Below are 15662 nucleotides of genomic sequence, written 5' to 3'. Positions count from 1 at the left end.
GGATGGGTTTGCATCCCTCAGGGTTGGGAGTGTGGTTTCCGCTGGTGAGCTGTAGCTGCTTTCTCAGTGACTGCCAGCAGCGTGTGTTCTGCAGTGCTCGTGAGAGACCTGCATGGGTGGGTAGGGAAGCCTAGACATCTGAGGAGAGCCAGCCAGATGCCCACAGCTACGGAGGGCAGGTGAGAAGGAGGCGGGCTTTCCTGTTTTCTGTTTCTGAGTTGCATACGTGAAGTCCCTCTTGCTTGTCCTCAGGTAGTGACTCTCCCAGACAGAACATCTTCATCGCGGTGGGCGTGGTGTGCGCCTTGCTAGTAGTCCTGCTGATGGCAGCCCTCTACCTCCTCCGGATCAAACAGAAGAAAGGTGGGTGGGATCTCTTCTTTCTCTCTGGGTGGTCCTTCTCACAGGATGGCCACTGGCATCTTAAGCGTATGTAGTTTCCATTGACAAGAAGACCAGAGGGTGGTCCTGGGGTTGATGGAACAGCGTCACCACGCTGGAGTCTAGGAGAGTCACTCCTCAGCCTTCTTCCCTCACTGCCTGGGGTCTCATGTTTTCATGGGGTTGCTACTAAGGTGGTAGGAAACAGGGAACAGCCAGGGTGGCAAGGGAGACCACAGGGACTCTTCTTGCCAGCCTCAGAGAGGAAATGCCTGAGCAGCCTGCAGCCTTCCGTGTCTCTTACATGTGTGCAGGTTCCATGTTACCAGATTCCCCAGTTAGTTCTCCCAACTATCGCCAAGGGAGTGAAAGTAGGAGAGACAGCAGAATTTCCATGTAAGATATTAAGCAGGTGCCCGGATACACAATGTATAATAAAGGCAGCTCCTACAGCCAGCGTCATATGTAAGCCCCTCCCAGGAGAGGTCCCTCACAGCAGCAAGGTACATGACCTTAAACTCCGCAGGGGAAGGTGCGAGTTCCAGGCCAGGGTATGCACGTGTGTGTGTGTGTGTGTGTGTGTGTGTGTGTGTGGTTATGGCCGTGCAAGGCCTCTAGCCCTGAAGCCAGCTAACAGGCTCCAGACCCTTGTTTCAGACTCATCATCCCCAGCCCCTATCAGACTCCCTCCCTGCATCTGAGATTGCTTCAATGTTGCATTTGGGCCACAGTCACAGTAGAGGAAACTGGCAGGGGGCATGCAGTTCTGACTTGTTCGAGGTCACACGGCTAATCAGGGGCACAGATTTGGAGGGTAGCTATGAGGCCCAAGTGTGAACTGTGTAAGAGAAGGTCTGCTACGTTCTGAGAACCACCGGTACACATGTTCTTCATTCGGCTGGAGGAAACTGTTTTGTGCTGGTTTTCCATAATGTTTATAGATGTGGCATTTTATCTCTACTCAGCACACCCCTTTATATCCATTTGAAACTCAGAGGTTTTCTCTTTTATATCCTGTTCACTTTGCTGTTAAAAAATGCCTCATGAACCACAGCCTGAACACAAGCGCCATCCAGAGCTACCATTCTGCAGCCGTGTGTCTGCTTAGGAGAGACAGCGTGGCCCACCTGTCTCCCATCCCTTCGGCACCCCTCAGGCTGTGTCCCACAGTTTCTGTCCCATCTGGACCAACTGGAAGGACTCATCTCTGAAACAGCAGCCAAGCCTCAAGTCCTGACTGAGGACTTGAACTCTCGGTTATTTTTGCTGGGCTGTTCCCAGAGTGCCTTGAGAGAGTCACACAGGAGGAGCCCCTGCTCCACTCGAGGTAGACATTGGTGAAGTCCCAGTCATCCTTTCAGAGGCCCGGCACCAAGTGTGTGCAAGGTGCTTGGGAACTCACTGTTGCGTGGCTCAGCATCAATGCCTAAGAGATCAGGAGAGACATAGCAGCCCGGAGGACTGTGAACACAGGCGCTGAGAGGGGAGTATGTGCAGAGTCAAACACAGACTCAAGCAACAGGGACAGCCGAAATGTGATCGGCCCGGGCCCACAGTACCCCTGATGCTTTGCGTGTAATAATGCAATCGGTTCTCACCACAGACCTTGGGACTCTCACTGACACAGTTTACAGATGGGGAGATTGAGACATGGCAGCATTATAAAACCTCTTCAGAACGTCACGGCGGGTGGGCCAGAATTCGGAGCCAGAGGACACATTAGGGTCTCCTCCACACCACACCCCACCCTACTCCCCTCCTACCCTGAAGAGCAGCCACCCTTCTCCCCTGTCATGGCTGCATTCATGGTGAAGGACCCCATTTAACCTACCAGCTCTGTGTTTCTGGGAAGATACCATTGTCCAGTTTAAAATGAAGACAGTCTCTGTCCTTAGACTTCCAAAGGAGGCTTTGCTCAGAACTTTGGTCCAGAGCCCTATTTAGCTGCAGCCCCCCCCCCCTCTTCCCTGCTCTCCTGAAGATTCAGGTCCTGGGATGCCCCAGCCTGCCCCGCCCAGCAGCCGGAACTCATCATCCTTGGGTGGCCTGTACAGAGTGCTGTACTGAGCCTGTCTCAGCACATATGTTATTTTTCAGTTGCATTTTTTTTTAACAAAATGGGAATCAAACTGTTGCAGATATAATCCCCCAGAAGTAATATGTGGGGTGCCCTTCCTAGACCACAGACCTAAAAACCGCTGACCCAGACAGCTGCTTTCTTGGAAAGTGAGGATGGGTTAATAATGAATGCCATGGCTAGCTAGCCCTGTGAGCTAAAGATGCTCAGAGACAGAAAGTGACCCACCCAGGATCACACAGCAGGTTAGTGGGGGAGCAGGCTCAGGGTCCACACCCACCCCCCAACTCAAATTCCTGTTTGAATCTACTCTCCAACAGTGTCGGACCTAAGTGGGGTCTGCCAGAGTTATGTGCTTGAATGGAGAGGGGGCCCAGAAGAGAATAGGAGGCCACCTGGGCCCTCGAGGGCTGATGGCTGGGCATGACTGTTGGCATCCGATAAAAGCAGAATGCAGTAGCCTAGCTTAGCCCTGGAAGGTGGTGGATGATAGTAGACCATCTACTGCCTTGACAGTAGGCCTTCCCTGAGCTAATTCTCCCCACATCCCTGAGGCAAATCTTGGCTCAAGGAAAGTTACACAGTTTCTGGTTAAATAACCACTTTTCCCTTTTCTCTTTCAGCCAAAGGGTCAACTTCTTCCACAAGGTAAGCGCTTCTGTGGACCAGGATACTATCGTAGTCACATTTTTTTTCTAACCTGTGTGTACACGTTTGTGTATGTGAGCGTGGACATGTGTGCGCAGCGGTGTGTGTTTAAAGGTTGGCGAATACCTTGGTCATTGCCTCCACTTTGTTTGAGGGGGCCTCTGGTTCCATTGTGCATGCCGGGTTAGCTGGCGGATGAACTGGGAACTCTCCCGTCTTTGTTAGCCACCTCCCCTTAGATGCGCTGGGGTTACAGCCAGACTTAAGATGCTTCCTCTGCCTTATGTGGGTTCTGGAGAGCTGAACTTGGTCTTCGTGTGTAGCAGGCACTTCCCCATGGAGCCATCTACTCGGACTACCCACCCCTTTTCTTAGTTGTCTGACAGACCCCAAAATACTGTAAATCACCGACCCTTGCTCTTACCTGTCCATAGTGCTTTCTCTCTTGTACCCTGCTTGTCGTGACTATTTAACCTTAAAGTATAATTATTTTAATTGGTTAATTTTTTTATTATTGCCTAAAAGAAATAGGTTTCAGGGCATATTGGCATTGGTAGCTCGAGGCCTTTGCCTAATACCCAGTGATAATGATGGGGCTATCCTCCTTCCTTATTATACTTCCCACTATACTCATGAAGCCCTGTGCACTCCACGGGACTCTCCAGGCCTTAGTCATGGTCCCCTCCTTCCTTCTGCCAAGCGTCTCACTAGGATGCAGCTTAAGGACCTGCTAGGGTGGTAGGGGAAGTCCTTCTGAGGTCACAGCCTGCTCAGGAGCTCAGATGGTGACATCACAGGACGCCTTAGTGCAGAAGTTGTGTTCAAGGGGGTTCCAGAGCTCTGTTCTAGGGGCTGGGGTACAACCCAGGCTCAGACTTGGGGAGGAAGTGAGTGTGGGAACAGCCATCCAGGGTATGGTGGCTCCAGCACAGCGGGGGGAGGGGGGAAGGTGGTGGCCGTGTATGGCTTAGGCATAGGAAGCCACAGTCTCTGAAGAGACCTGTGAGCAGGGACCTGAAGTCAGGGGCTCTGGGGCAGGCTTAGCATGCCCAGACAAGAGAACAGGTAGAGCCAAGCCTGGAGTGGGGAGGCCCAGCTGACTGGGCCACAGGAAGGCGAGAGATGAGGAAATGCACAGCCAAGTGAGAGTCACCCCTTTTGGAGAAAGGCTTTTCTGGCTTGTAAGATGGACCCTGGTGCTCCCCTAGAGTAGGACAGCACCCCACAGTCTGTTGTGTAAGTGTGCCAGCGTGCTGTGTAAAACCTTAAATGACTCCGTGTTGGTTTGGGTGAGCGTGGAGCATCACATGAGCTGTGCAGGTGTCTCCTTCCTTCCCTCATCACTCCCTCTCTCCTTCCCTTCCTTCTGGAGCCCAGGATTGAACTGAGGGTCCAGAGGGGAAGCAGTACTACAGAGCTCGACTGTAGGACTCTGGGTGGTTCCACGGGGAGATGTGGTCTAACTTGTGTTTTACAAGTATCACCTAGGCAACCAGTGGGGTGGAAGCAAAACGGCTAATGAGGAAATGGCTGCACTGGTTTAAGCAGGTGCTGAAAGGTTGGGCCAGGTGCTGTGTGTGCTAGGATGCGGTCAGGTTCTGGTTGTACTCTAAGGACAGAGTCAAGAGGACTTGCTGGAAAGGGAATGCAGAGTCAAAGACAGCTCACGTTTGGGCAGTGAGGAGCCTGTCCTCGCTGGAGGGCGTCAGTCATGGGAATTGTGGCTTCACGTAGCAGAAGCACCTCACCTACCTCCAGGGGCTCCGGGGAGCTTCATCCACCTCTGTCTGCCCTGCCCACCGAGAGAGTACACAGTGCTCTTGGGATAAGCCTTACCTCCTGTTTGGTCTCCCCAGGTAGGCTCTGACCCTGTCCAACCCTCCAGCCTCTGCCCCTGAACATGGGCATTGCTGTACCAACCCCCACCACCCTCAGGAATCCTGTCCACGCACCCACACTCTGCCTGTCTCGTTCTTCCCCCCGTTACAGCCTTGTCCAAGGTCAAGGCTTGTCTCTCTTCTCCCCCTCCTCTGCTTAGATACCTTCAGTTGCCCTCTGTGGGCCTTCAAGGTTAAATCCAAAGGCCTATGGCCAGGCCCCTGTGCCTACACAGTGTTGGTTCTGGACAACCTTGAGGCTTCCCACTGGGCTGGGCCTCTTTTCTCTCCTGCTACCTGTGGGACCCTGGATTTCCTGCTAACCCATACACTCCTGCCTCTTCCACACAAGTACCTCCAGGGGTTCTAAAGGATATGGAGACACTGTGGGTCCTGCAAATGATACCTCTGGAATTGTGCACCAAAGTAGCTAGTGTTGACATCTTTCTTTGATCTGGCCCCTCATGGTCTTCCTCAATGAGGCCAGTACTTCCTCATGGGTCAGGAGGCTTTCTGTGGGCCTCTGGTGTCCTGCATGAACATTCTGGTATATATGAAGTAGCTCTAGCCTGACGACATTTTCCTGACCTCATCTCTTGGACACAGGGACTATGTCCCTCCTGTTCACAGCCAGCAGTTCCTGCACCCCTTGGTGCCATCCCTGCGATGGGATAAGTTTTTCATAAAGGCTTGTTGAATGAAAGAATGGCGGAATAATTGTCACCCCTCTACACAAACACACCTCCCTGCAGAGCCTGTGAGCTCCGAGCCCCTGAAACTCCTTCCTATGGGTTTTCCACTTGTTTTTCTTTTCTATTCCTATCCTTGTTGAAGGACAGTGGTTCTCAGACTCAAGTGTGGCCGAAGCCTCAAGGGCTGTTCAAACACAGACCAAAGCTGAGCCTCTGATTCCGACTCCACGCCACCCTTTGGGGGCCCCTGTCCCAGGAGGCTATTATAGTCCCCCTTCTGTGGTTGAGGCAGCCAAGATCTGAGAACTGATGTAATGCCGGGCTGCCCCAGGCCTGTGCAGGATTTCTGGTACTGACACCTGCATGTCCCCATTGATGCTTTGCTGCCTCCCGTCCTCTGTTCCTTCCTCCACTGAAGCAGGACATTTTCTGGCCTTTCATATCATTCCAGTGTGAGCCTACCCAGGGAGCGAAATCACTAGCTTCTTTCATGTCTCTAGACCAAAGTGATGGTGGGTAGCAAGCCTTAATGGCGGTTTCCCGGGCAGCAGTGGCTCTGGCCCAGCATGGCATCAAATACTTTCTGAAAGACACTGGTGCTGGTGTAGGAGACAGCCTAGCACCTCAGGGAGGGTGACGGGAATCCTGCGTCTTTGGACTCAAAGGACCCTGCAGGATGCTGGCTGGCCACAGGCCCAGCTTTCTGACACCCAGGCAGAACACTCTTAGGCCCGCCCACATCGGAGTGTTGTCTGCTCTTCGATTGGACCCTGGGGTTTGTTTGAATGGCCCCTGATGAAATGTGACACTTTCGCTGCATTCGTTCTCAGAATATACCAGAACTACCTCGATTGTTCATTTATTTGTTTGGATTGAGCTCAGTTTGGAGCCAGACTTGGGGAAATCCAGTGAGAAAGCCATTCATTCAGCAAGTATTTACGGAGGAGTATGAACCCCGAGTAGCCCAGGACCAGGTGCTAGGGTTTCATTGCCCCTTGGGCGGCAGCTTACCGTACCAACTAGAAGCGTCATAATCGACATGCAGCAAGAACTAGAAAAGGTGGAAGGAGGCTCAGAGCAAAGGGGTGATCAGGGAGGACGTCCCTCCGGAGGCAGCTTTTAGAAGCCAGCTAGTGAACGAGACGCTTTAGGGTGGGGCCATTGGGGCCAAAGTACACTAGACAAGGAGTAGCTAATGCCAAGGCCCTGCGGCAGGGGTGTGGATGAGGCTTGACTAGCTAGAGCACACGGATGAGGGTACGGTAAGGGTTCGGTACAGAAAGTAATTTCTTCCCCCTCCTCCTTCCCCTTCTCCTCCTCCTTCTTCCTGGTTTTCTTTCTCTTCCTTTTTTGTTTTGTTTCGTGATGGGAGTCTCAATATATAACCCAGGCAGGCCTTGAACTTGAATCCCTGTCTCAGCCTCCTGAGAACTGAAATTATAGGGATGAACCAATATGCCTGACTTTCACTTATGCATTATAAAAGCAAGAAATGGAGGCAGGGAAGCCTGGGGAGCTGGGACCAGCAACATAAGATGACCAAGTAGCCGAATTTGACGTCACTTTTGGAGATGGCCAATTCACCTTGTAATGAAAAGGGGAAGAATCCAAGATGCTCCCCACTCTAATCGGAGCCCAGGATGAGTAACGTTGCTTCCATATTTTAAAACAGAGCGGGCAGATGCTTACAGTGTTGACTTCTGCTCTGCAAGACAGGGATGGTCTCCTGAGAACAGAGTTTGGAAGTTCTGTGAAGGTTCAGATAAGGCTGTTTAAAATAGGATTTCAGCCGGGCACAGTGGTACATGCTTTTAATCCCAGCACTCAGGAAGCAGAGGCGAGTGGATTTCTGTGAGTTCAAGGCCAGCTCAGGCTACACAGTGAGACCCTGTCTCCAAAGAAAAGTGTTAAAATAGGATTTCAAAGACCCGAAGAGAGAGTTGTCTGTGCAGAGGCCTTGGGGCCGTTTGATAGGCACTGGCTTCAAGGTTGGGTGCCTATGCCTATGTGGTAAGGCAGCATTGCAAGGAGGAACAGAAAACATAAATGAAGATGTGCAGGAGGATGTGAGGTTGTCAGAGAGAAGCAGCCGGGTTAACTCAGCACTGTTGGTGAAGCCTTCCAGGGAGGAAACACAAGGCTAAGTCTTAAAGGATACAAGTTAACCAAGAGAAAAAGTAGTTAGAAACCTGTTGCTGGCTAGGGTTTTTGTTTTTTTTTTTTTTATGTCAACTTGACAACTAAAAGTCACCTGAGAGGAAGGAACCACAATAAAGAAAATGCTTCCTTAAGATCAAGGAAGGCAAGCCTGTAAGGCATTTCTTTAATCAGTGATGGACAGGAGAGGGTCCAGCCCATTGGTGGTGCCGCACACCTGGTGGTCCTGGATTCTATGAGAAAGCAGGATAAGCAAGCCATGAGGAGCAAGCCAAGAAGCAGCACCCCTCCACCGGCTCTGCAGGATCCTGCCCTGCTTGAGTTCCTACCCTGACCTCCTTCAGCAAGAACGGCGATGAGGAAGCATCCACCTAAGAGACCATTTCCTCTCCAAGTTGCTTTGGTCACGGTGTTTCATCACAGCGGTAGAACAGAGTCACCCAAGGCTATTGCTGAAGCAGAAAATGCAAAGCAGCAGTAACCCCTGTGCAGAGTCAGTGTGCAGACGCGGGACCGAGTAAGGGCGATGAAGTGAGCAGACACAGCAGACCACGGCGGGGGCAGGGGTGTCAGGGGGACGCGGTGGTGATTGGCTATGAACCAGACAAGCAATGGGCACTGCAGAGGGTGAGAGCTCGTGACTGGGGAGAGAGTGGCATGACCTCCTATCGGTTGTGTCCTGAAGCCTAGAGGGCTATTTGGCCACCTGGGACACTTTAGGATCCAAGCACTCGTGACAGCGCTATCAAAAACCCTGCTGCCAAGCCCCGTTGCTTGCTCATTCTGACATTATTCATGCTCACGTGCCCCAAGTCCCTGGCTTGGAAATTTATGTAACCCCTGCAGAACCAGTGGCTCCAGCTTGCCCTTTACCTTCGCCGTGACCCTCCAGGGAGCCAAGCCTTGGGCTCTGCCTGCAGAATCAGGGGCATGCACGGTTGTTGTTGATGAAGCAAAGTATTTTGGTCTTTCTTCTTCCTTTTAACAGCGCTGCATGGGTATATTTATAATATAGAACATTTGGGAGATATGGGAAACTAAAACAAAGGAAGATGCTCGGAAGACCACTGCTATTAGCATTTTCTTTCCAGTTTCCCACATATTTTTAGCGGGGGTACTTCATAGAGATTTGATTTTTTTCACTCATTTTAGTGAAAGCATTTGTAACTTAAGGGAAAAAAAAAACCTCTTAGGACTGGAGACATGACTCAAATCTGCCGCTTTATTAGCATGAGCAGGGCGGTGGGTCCTTTCCCCAGCCCCACGAAAGCACCGCTTCTCTCATTTACCTTTTGAACACGAAATGGTTTGTTTTATGCTAATTCCCCCCAAACCACTGCCCATTGGCAAAGTACCAGGCTGTGAATTTATTTCCATTTCTTGTACAGGGCACATGCCTTTGTGTGTTGAATCCCCAAGAAAGGCACAAGCATGGGTCAAAAGATGGGATCATTATCCGTGCTCATGATTTGCCCACTACTTCTCAGAGGCTAGCCCTGGCTTGCTCCCCCCCCACCCTCCCCCCCGCCTCGGCAGTACGCGGAAGTGCCTCTCCATCCCACCTCCCTCGCTGTGCACCTTCTCCAGCATCATTTTAAAAGATCCTCCCAACAGAGTGTGCCATTGTTTAGAGTTCCCTCAGTGAGACTGGCTCCTGGGTCCAGACATTTGATAAGCAGTCATGGTCCCTCCCCCCACCCATGTAGGAAGTAGGGCCTGAATGTTATTCTGATTGATTTGCATAAGCTCTTGAGATAGATATTTTTATCTGTGTCTCTTTCCGTTTTAGGTTGCACGAGCCCGAGAAGAATGCCAGGGAAATAACCCAGGTACAGTCTTTGGTGAGCTGCCCTTCCTGGGAAACTCGGGGTGTGATTTCCTTGCTTCAGCCGGAGTTGCAGATCTAGTTCTAAATTAAGACTCCGAGGGTAGGGAGGATCTGTGCGTTTCCTGAGTCACCCACGAGTCCTCTGTACCCTTCTCTCTGCTCCAGCCACAGTCTGGGGACGGCTTGGTTCTCTGTTAGCCACGGCACAATTTCCAAAGAGCAAAGTGTCCCACGTGAATGATGCCCCAGAGTCAGACTGCAGCTTCCTTTGTGTTGCTCATCCCTGCAACTCACTGCCACCTCCTTGTAGCCTGATTCTTCCTGCCAGCCACGGCCTCTCTCGCCTTTGTGGAGGAGGAAAAGCCCCGTGTCACTGACTACCTGGGCTCCAAGGGCACCTTCCTTGACCTGGTGGCTTCTCCCCCCACTGATAAGGAGATTTTTATAGGCAGCATTGTTAATGTATATCCCAGACCCTTGAGCCCCACTGTCTCTGTCCAACATGCCAGCTCTGGGCACACTGGGGCCCTCCGAGCCTGGTAACAAGACAAGCCCTATCCTGGATCCAGAACGAAAGCGCCAGCTTTCCTGCCATTCCCAAGGCAGCTGAAACCACTTTAGAAGGAATCTGCTGACAGAGCCAGGCTGGATGAGATGGTGTTTGGAGGTCAGACACCGTGGTTGGCTGTCCCAACCCCTACCAGCCCTAGGCATGCGCTGAGTGGTTATCAGCAAACGTAGAACAATTCTAGTCATGGCAGTGAGAACCCTTTCCCCCTGTTATTTTGTCTTCACGCTTCCTTCTGGAATCTTCTGGGTAAAAGATGATGGTGAGAATTGGTTACTGAAGCCTGTAGAAAGTCACATCCCAAGACTTATTGAGTATGCAACTAAGTGCCCGGTCCTGGAGCAAGGTGGCCAGTTTTCTCCCTTGCAGCCAGCAGACTTTGGGCTCCCAGTGTCAGCCACCATACCTTGCCAGGGAGGGACACACCAGTTCAGTCACCATGATTTCCCAGAGAACAGTGAGTACCTGCAGGGCTCAGGGTATCACCCCTTTAGGATCCAACAGGCTTGCTTTCTTTTTTGAGTGACTTAGCCCAAATTATTGATTTTTTTTTTTTTTTTTTTTTTTTTTTTTTTTTTTGGTTTTTCGAGACAGGGTTTCTCTGTAGCTTTGGAGCCTGTCCTGGAGCTAGCTCTTGTAGACCAGGCTGGCCTCGAGCTCAGAGATCCGCCTGCCTCTGCCTCCCGAGTGCTGGGATTAAAGGCATGCACCACCGCCGCCCGGCTTGAATTTTCATCTCCTCCCTAGGTCACATTCTTCCCGGGCAGAGTTGTAGTCAAGCCCAAGGGAAATGACCCTGACTGTATAGTTCCGTCCATCTAGCCCTCCATCCTCCATCCATTTATCTTACCGTCCATCCATCCTGTCACTGCGGCTTGGGCTTCTGTTGCTGCCCTTGTCTGCAGTTTAATAGATACCCAGTAAAGAGTCGTGGAATGGACATGTAGATGAAGACGGTTTCCCGATCTCCCGGAGATCACATTTACTAAGGTTGTAAAACATAGTCTTCAGTGGTAGATGCGATGATAGGAAGATGTGAACTGAAGAGCTCAGAGGGGCTCTGGGCCCAGCCAGAGGAGGCGTTGAGAGCAGGCTAGAGCAGAATTATCCGTGGTGCCCTGGGTTTCTTATAAGAAGTGGGTACTCCAGGCCAAGGAGAAGACATGGAAAATGGGAGAAGAGAGCTCCAGGTGGTTCCACCTAGACGAAGGAGGTGACATGAAGCGAGGATATGAGACAACCACTGTAGTGTTTCAGAAGACCCTTCAGGCTCCATGGGGAAGAAGGTGGATTGGGAGGAGAAAGACTGGAAATAAAATCGCTTTGGCAGGAGATGGGCCTGAATTAAGACTGAGTCCGTTGGCAAAGTAGCAGGCAGACAGACTTTAGCCAGTTGATGGGTGAGCAGGCGAGGGCTCCAGAATGACTTTCTCTCTATGTCTTTTAGATCCAGGACACAAATGACATCAATGACATCACATACGCAGACCTAAATCTGCCCAAAGAGAAGAAGCCTGCCCCTCGCGTCCCCGAGCCCAACAACCACACAGAATACGCGAGCATTGAGACAGGCAAAGCGCCTAGGCCAGAGGATACCCTCACCTATGCCGACCTGGACATGGTCCACCTTAACCGGGCACAGCCAGGCCACAAGCCTGAGCCATCTTTCTCAGAGTATGCCAGTGTCCAGGTCCAGAGGAAGTGAATGGGACCGTGGTCGGCTCTAGGGCCCATAGCCACAAGTTTTCTTGTCCCACATGGAGTGGCCATGATGAGGACAGCCCTAGAAGGCCAGATGGCACAGGTCCTAGGACCAGGAGTAAGGGTGGCCTTTGTCTTCCCTCCTTGGCTCTCCAACACTTCCAGGGCAGCCATGTCCCCTTCTTCTGGAGGCTGGTGTTGCAGAACCAGAGGGGGGACTGGAGAAAGCTGCCTGGAACCCAAGAAGTGTGCCTCGGCCTTCCACACATGGGTCTGGATCCTGGTCTTGGCAACTCTAGGTTGCTTCCTTGATGATCCAGAGCCTGGTCTCCTGTGTGGAGAAGAGCCCCCCCCCACCTCCACCCAACTTGGGCTTTGGGGGCAAGAACCCCTTTAGATCAAACTGCCCCATCCGCGGAAGAACCACACACCAGGAGACAGCAAGTTTCCAGCCAACAGTGCTGGCTTCCCACCCGCCAGGCTGACTAGCCCTGGGGGAGAAGGAACCCTCTCTCCTAGACCAGCAGAGACTCCCTGGGCATGCTCAGTGTGGCCCCACCTCCTTTCCAGTCCCAGCTTGCTTCCTCCAGCTAGTACTAACTCAGCAGCAGCACTCTGTGGACGCCTGTAAATTATTGAGAAATGTGAACTGTGCAGTCTTGAAGCTAAGGTGTTAGGAAATTTGATTTGTGCTGTTTGGTTGTTGTTAGGTCTATTTTTTTCTTTCTTTTTTTTTTTTTTCTTAAAACAACAGCAGCAGCATCTTGACTCTTCGTCACGTGTTGAATGGTTGGGTCTTGTGAAGTCTGAGGTCTAACAGTTTCTTGCTCTGGAAGGATTTTCTTACAGCAGAAACCGATTTTTTTTTTCCAATTCCCAGAACTCTGAGGACCAAAAAGGATCTCTCAGCTGCTACTTTGAGGCACTCAGCCTCACTGGGATGAACTGGGCCCTGTTCTTACCTGGCTGACCCTTTGCCTCCATGGCTGCTGTGGTAAGTGCAGCCTTGTCTGACCCGATGCCGACCTAATGTTGGCCAGTCCACGTTGAGGGGAGAAGGTCAGTGACAGCCTCCTTCGCTCACAAGCACCTCAGAGGCACTCAGAGGGAAGGGACGCCCAGTCAGCAGCCAGCGCTCCAGCACTCTGACGTAATCAGGCAGGAGTCCATTATTGCCGTCAAACCTCAGCAGGATCCCACTGAGACAGACCCTGGTCGTACCTGTGATGACACAGCTGTAAGCCAGGGCAGACCCCTCTGTCACTGGCTAGGGAATCTTGGCAGAGGCTCTGTCTGACCCACACCCTTCAAACTGGATGCCGGGGCCTGGCTGGGCCCATGGCCAAACATGTGACAACCCTGGCTATCTAGTCTTAACATGTAGCTCAGCAAGTTGAGGCGCTAATTAATGTCCCTGATCCCTGGGTATCCCTGGCTCAGGCTATTCAAGTACGAAGCTGAGGCAACCTGCTTGTTTTTATAGGTGCAGGGGAGGGGGAGAGTTACCAGGAACTCAGCAAGGACCCAGCTCTCTAGGGTTGGTGACCTGTTACTTCCAATGATGGCATCCAGGAGTTAGCTGAGCCGGTAGGCTGTGTTGACAGCACTGGGCCAGTAAACCAGAACTTGTCTTTGGTATCTGGGACCTATGGTGTCCCTGGCATCTTCTTGGACTGTCTTCTGTTTCCAAAGGGTTGTTTTGTAAGCTTCCACCCACTTCTCCTCTGCCTAGAGACAGCACACGCACACGTGAGTACACACACACACACACACACACACACACACACACAGGTGCAAAGACCAGTTCAAAGAATAGCCTCTGGCTGACATCCTAATTTTGTCTTAGGTTTTGTTTGGAGGGAGAAAGGGAATGAGGCAGGGAAAGCATATAGCTATAGCTTTAGCCAGACAGCCTGGAGGCCCCCACACTTCCATATGGAACTCTGGTACAAGGAAGGGGGGAGCATCCTGTGAGAGGAATGGGATCCGGGTTATCTGTAGACCAGATGAGAAGGAAACAGGCCCCATTTTGTACATAGTTGCAACTTAAAATTTTTGGCTTGCAAAATATTTTTGTAATAAAGATTTCTGGGTAACAACAATGCTTTTGGGTGTTGCAATTCTTGTCTTTTGAGACCCTGTCCTTGGAGTCTGCCAGTTACCCTTCCTCTAGAGCTGGGGATGAGGTGGGACTGCCAAGGCTTCAGAAAATTCCGTGTAACTTGGTCTCCTCCAGGCCACGCAGGTGTAAAGGTTCTGTCCCCTTGGCACAGAGGGAGTCACGGCTATAACTGAAAACCCAGACAGAGTTTTATCCTTTCTGCACTACTTCAGTTCTGTGGGGATTTGTACACTTTACTCACCCACCTGATAACCTCGGGGATGTTGGCTGTACAATGGGGTTTGATTGTGCCCCTCACGGGGTTCCTTGGAGATTGAAGGAAGGAACCCCCTGTGCTCTATGGCAGGTCTGCACTGGGTGTTGGGCTGGCCCTGTCTGCCTGCACAACCCTGTCTTAGGCTTTCTATTTCTGTGATAACGCACTATGATCCAAAGGGACTTGGGGAAGAAAGAGCTTATTTGCTTACCCTTACACAATGCAGTCTGTCATCAAAGGAAGTCCGGCCAGGAACTAATGCTGAGGCCATAGAGGAGTTCCCCCTGTGGCTTGGTCTCCTCTCGACCAGACCATGAGCTCCCCACCCCAGAAATTCATATGCTGTCTTTAGTGCCCAGCCCCTAGAACAAGGGAGGTGTTGGCCGGCCTTGTGTGCCAGTCCGCCTTTTATCACTGTGACAAGACACTTGAGAAATAACTTAATGTTCCAGGTGCCAGAGATTTCTGTCTGGTTAGCTGGCCCCATTGCTATGGGCCTGCGGTGAGACAACATTAGAGCAGCGGAGGAGGAACGTGTCAGCAGAGGTTCCTTACCTCATGGCAGCCAGGAAGAAGGGTCTGAGGACAAGGCATAGCCTTCAAAGACATGCCTCCAGGGGCATGCCTCTTCCACCCAGATACCATCTCTTAGTGCCCACCACCTCCCAGTCATGATATCAAATTATGACTCAGTGGAAGAGCCTATTAATTAAGCCACAGTTCTCGTTGGTCCATCACCTGCCATTGGTTCCATCTATTGGCCAGAGACGAAGCCTTCAACACAAAGGCCTTTGGGGAGACAGAGCTAAGCCACACAGTGTGCCCAAGACTCTTGTGGTCTCTCGCATTCTTCAGTTCACAGAATCTTGGAAGATGCGTGTTGTGATGCCCATTTCACAGAAAGGAAAATGTGGTTCAGAGAGGCAAAGGAACAAACTCCAGATCACTCACTGAGGTAATAACTACTTCTCAAGATCCTGCTGGGAACCAGGCCTTTCGCAAAATTCTGAGAATGCAGTGTTGACGAAAGTGAGCCACACCCAGATGAGCTCATGGGGCAGGAGGAAGTGAGAGCAGTGGGCAGTCCTCACGGCACAGCTGGGACTGCCCATGGCCCACATACAGAGGGAGAACATCAGCCAGGGAGCAAGGGTTCCCCTGCGGGAGGGCAGCCCGGCTGCCAAGAGGAAATGGGGCCCACAGGCTTTTATAAAGGGAATGTCAAGTTAGAGATACAGCTGGTTTACAGTCCCCAAGGTGATTGCCAGACTTCGAGAGTTATCTTTCCTGCTAAACAAGCTGTTTGTCCCTCACTCAGGCAGAATCTACAGCTGGGCATATATCATAACTTTATA

The 15662-nt window shown here is 51.5% G+C and overlaps 1 protein-coding gene across 4 annotated transcripts in view; it reads left to right on the top strand.

Annotated features, from left to right (window-relative positions):
* The window catches only part of Sirpa (signal regulatory protein alpha), a 38177-nt gene extending 24146 nt beyond the window's left edge, over positions 1-14031 (top strand). For 3 of the 4 annotated variants that reach the window (XM_038329588.1, XM_038329589.1, XM_038329591.1), the window contains 4 exons: positions 253-363; positions 3082-3106; positions 9622-9673; positions 11676-14031. In XM_038329588.1, the coding sequence (XP_038185516.1) occupies positions 253-363; positions 3082-3106; positions 9622-9673; positions 11676-11933 (446 nt within the window). In that variant the 3' untranslated portion in view covers positions 11934-14031. The remainder of the gene's footprint in view (positions 1-252; positions 364-3081; positions 3107-9621; positions 9674-11675) is intronic. The other variant, XM_038329590.1, reaches the window with a different exon arrangement.
* Positions 14032-15662: the final 1631 nt, after the last annotated feature.

The sequence above is a fragment of the Arvicola amphibius genome, chromosome 5 (assembly GCF_903992535.2).
Source record: "Arvicola amphibius chromosome 5, mArvAmp1.2, whole genome shotgun sequence".
Taxonomy (NCBI): Eukaryota; Metazoa; Chordata; class Mammalia; order Rodentia; family Cricetidae; genus Arvicola; species Arvicola amphibius.
Note: the sequence above shows the minus strand (reverse complement) of the source record. Positions and strands in the feature narration are given on the sequence as shown.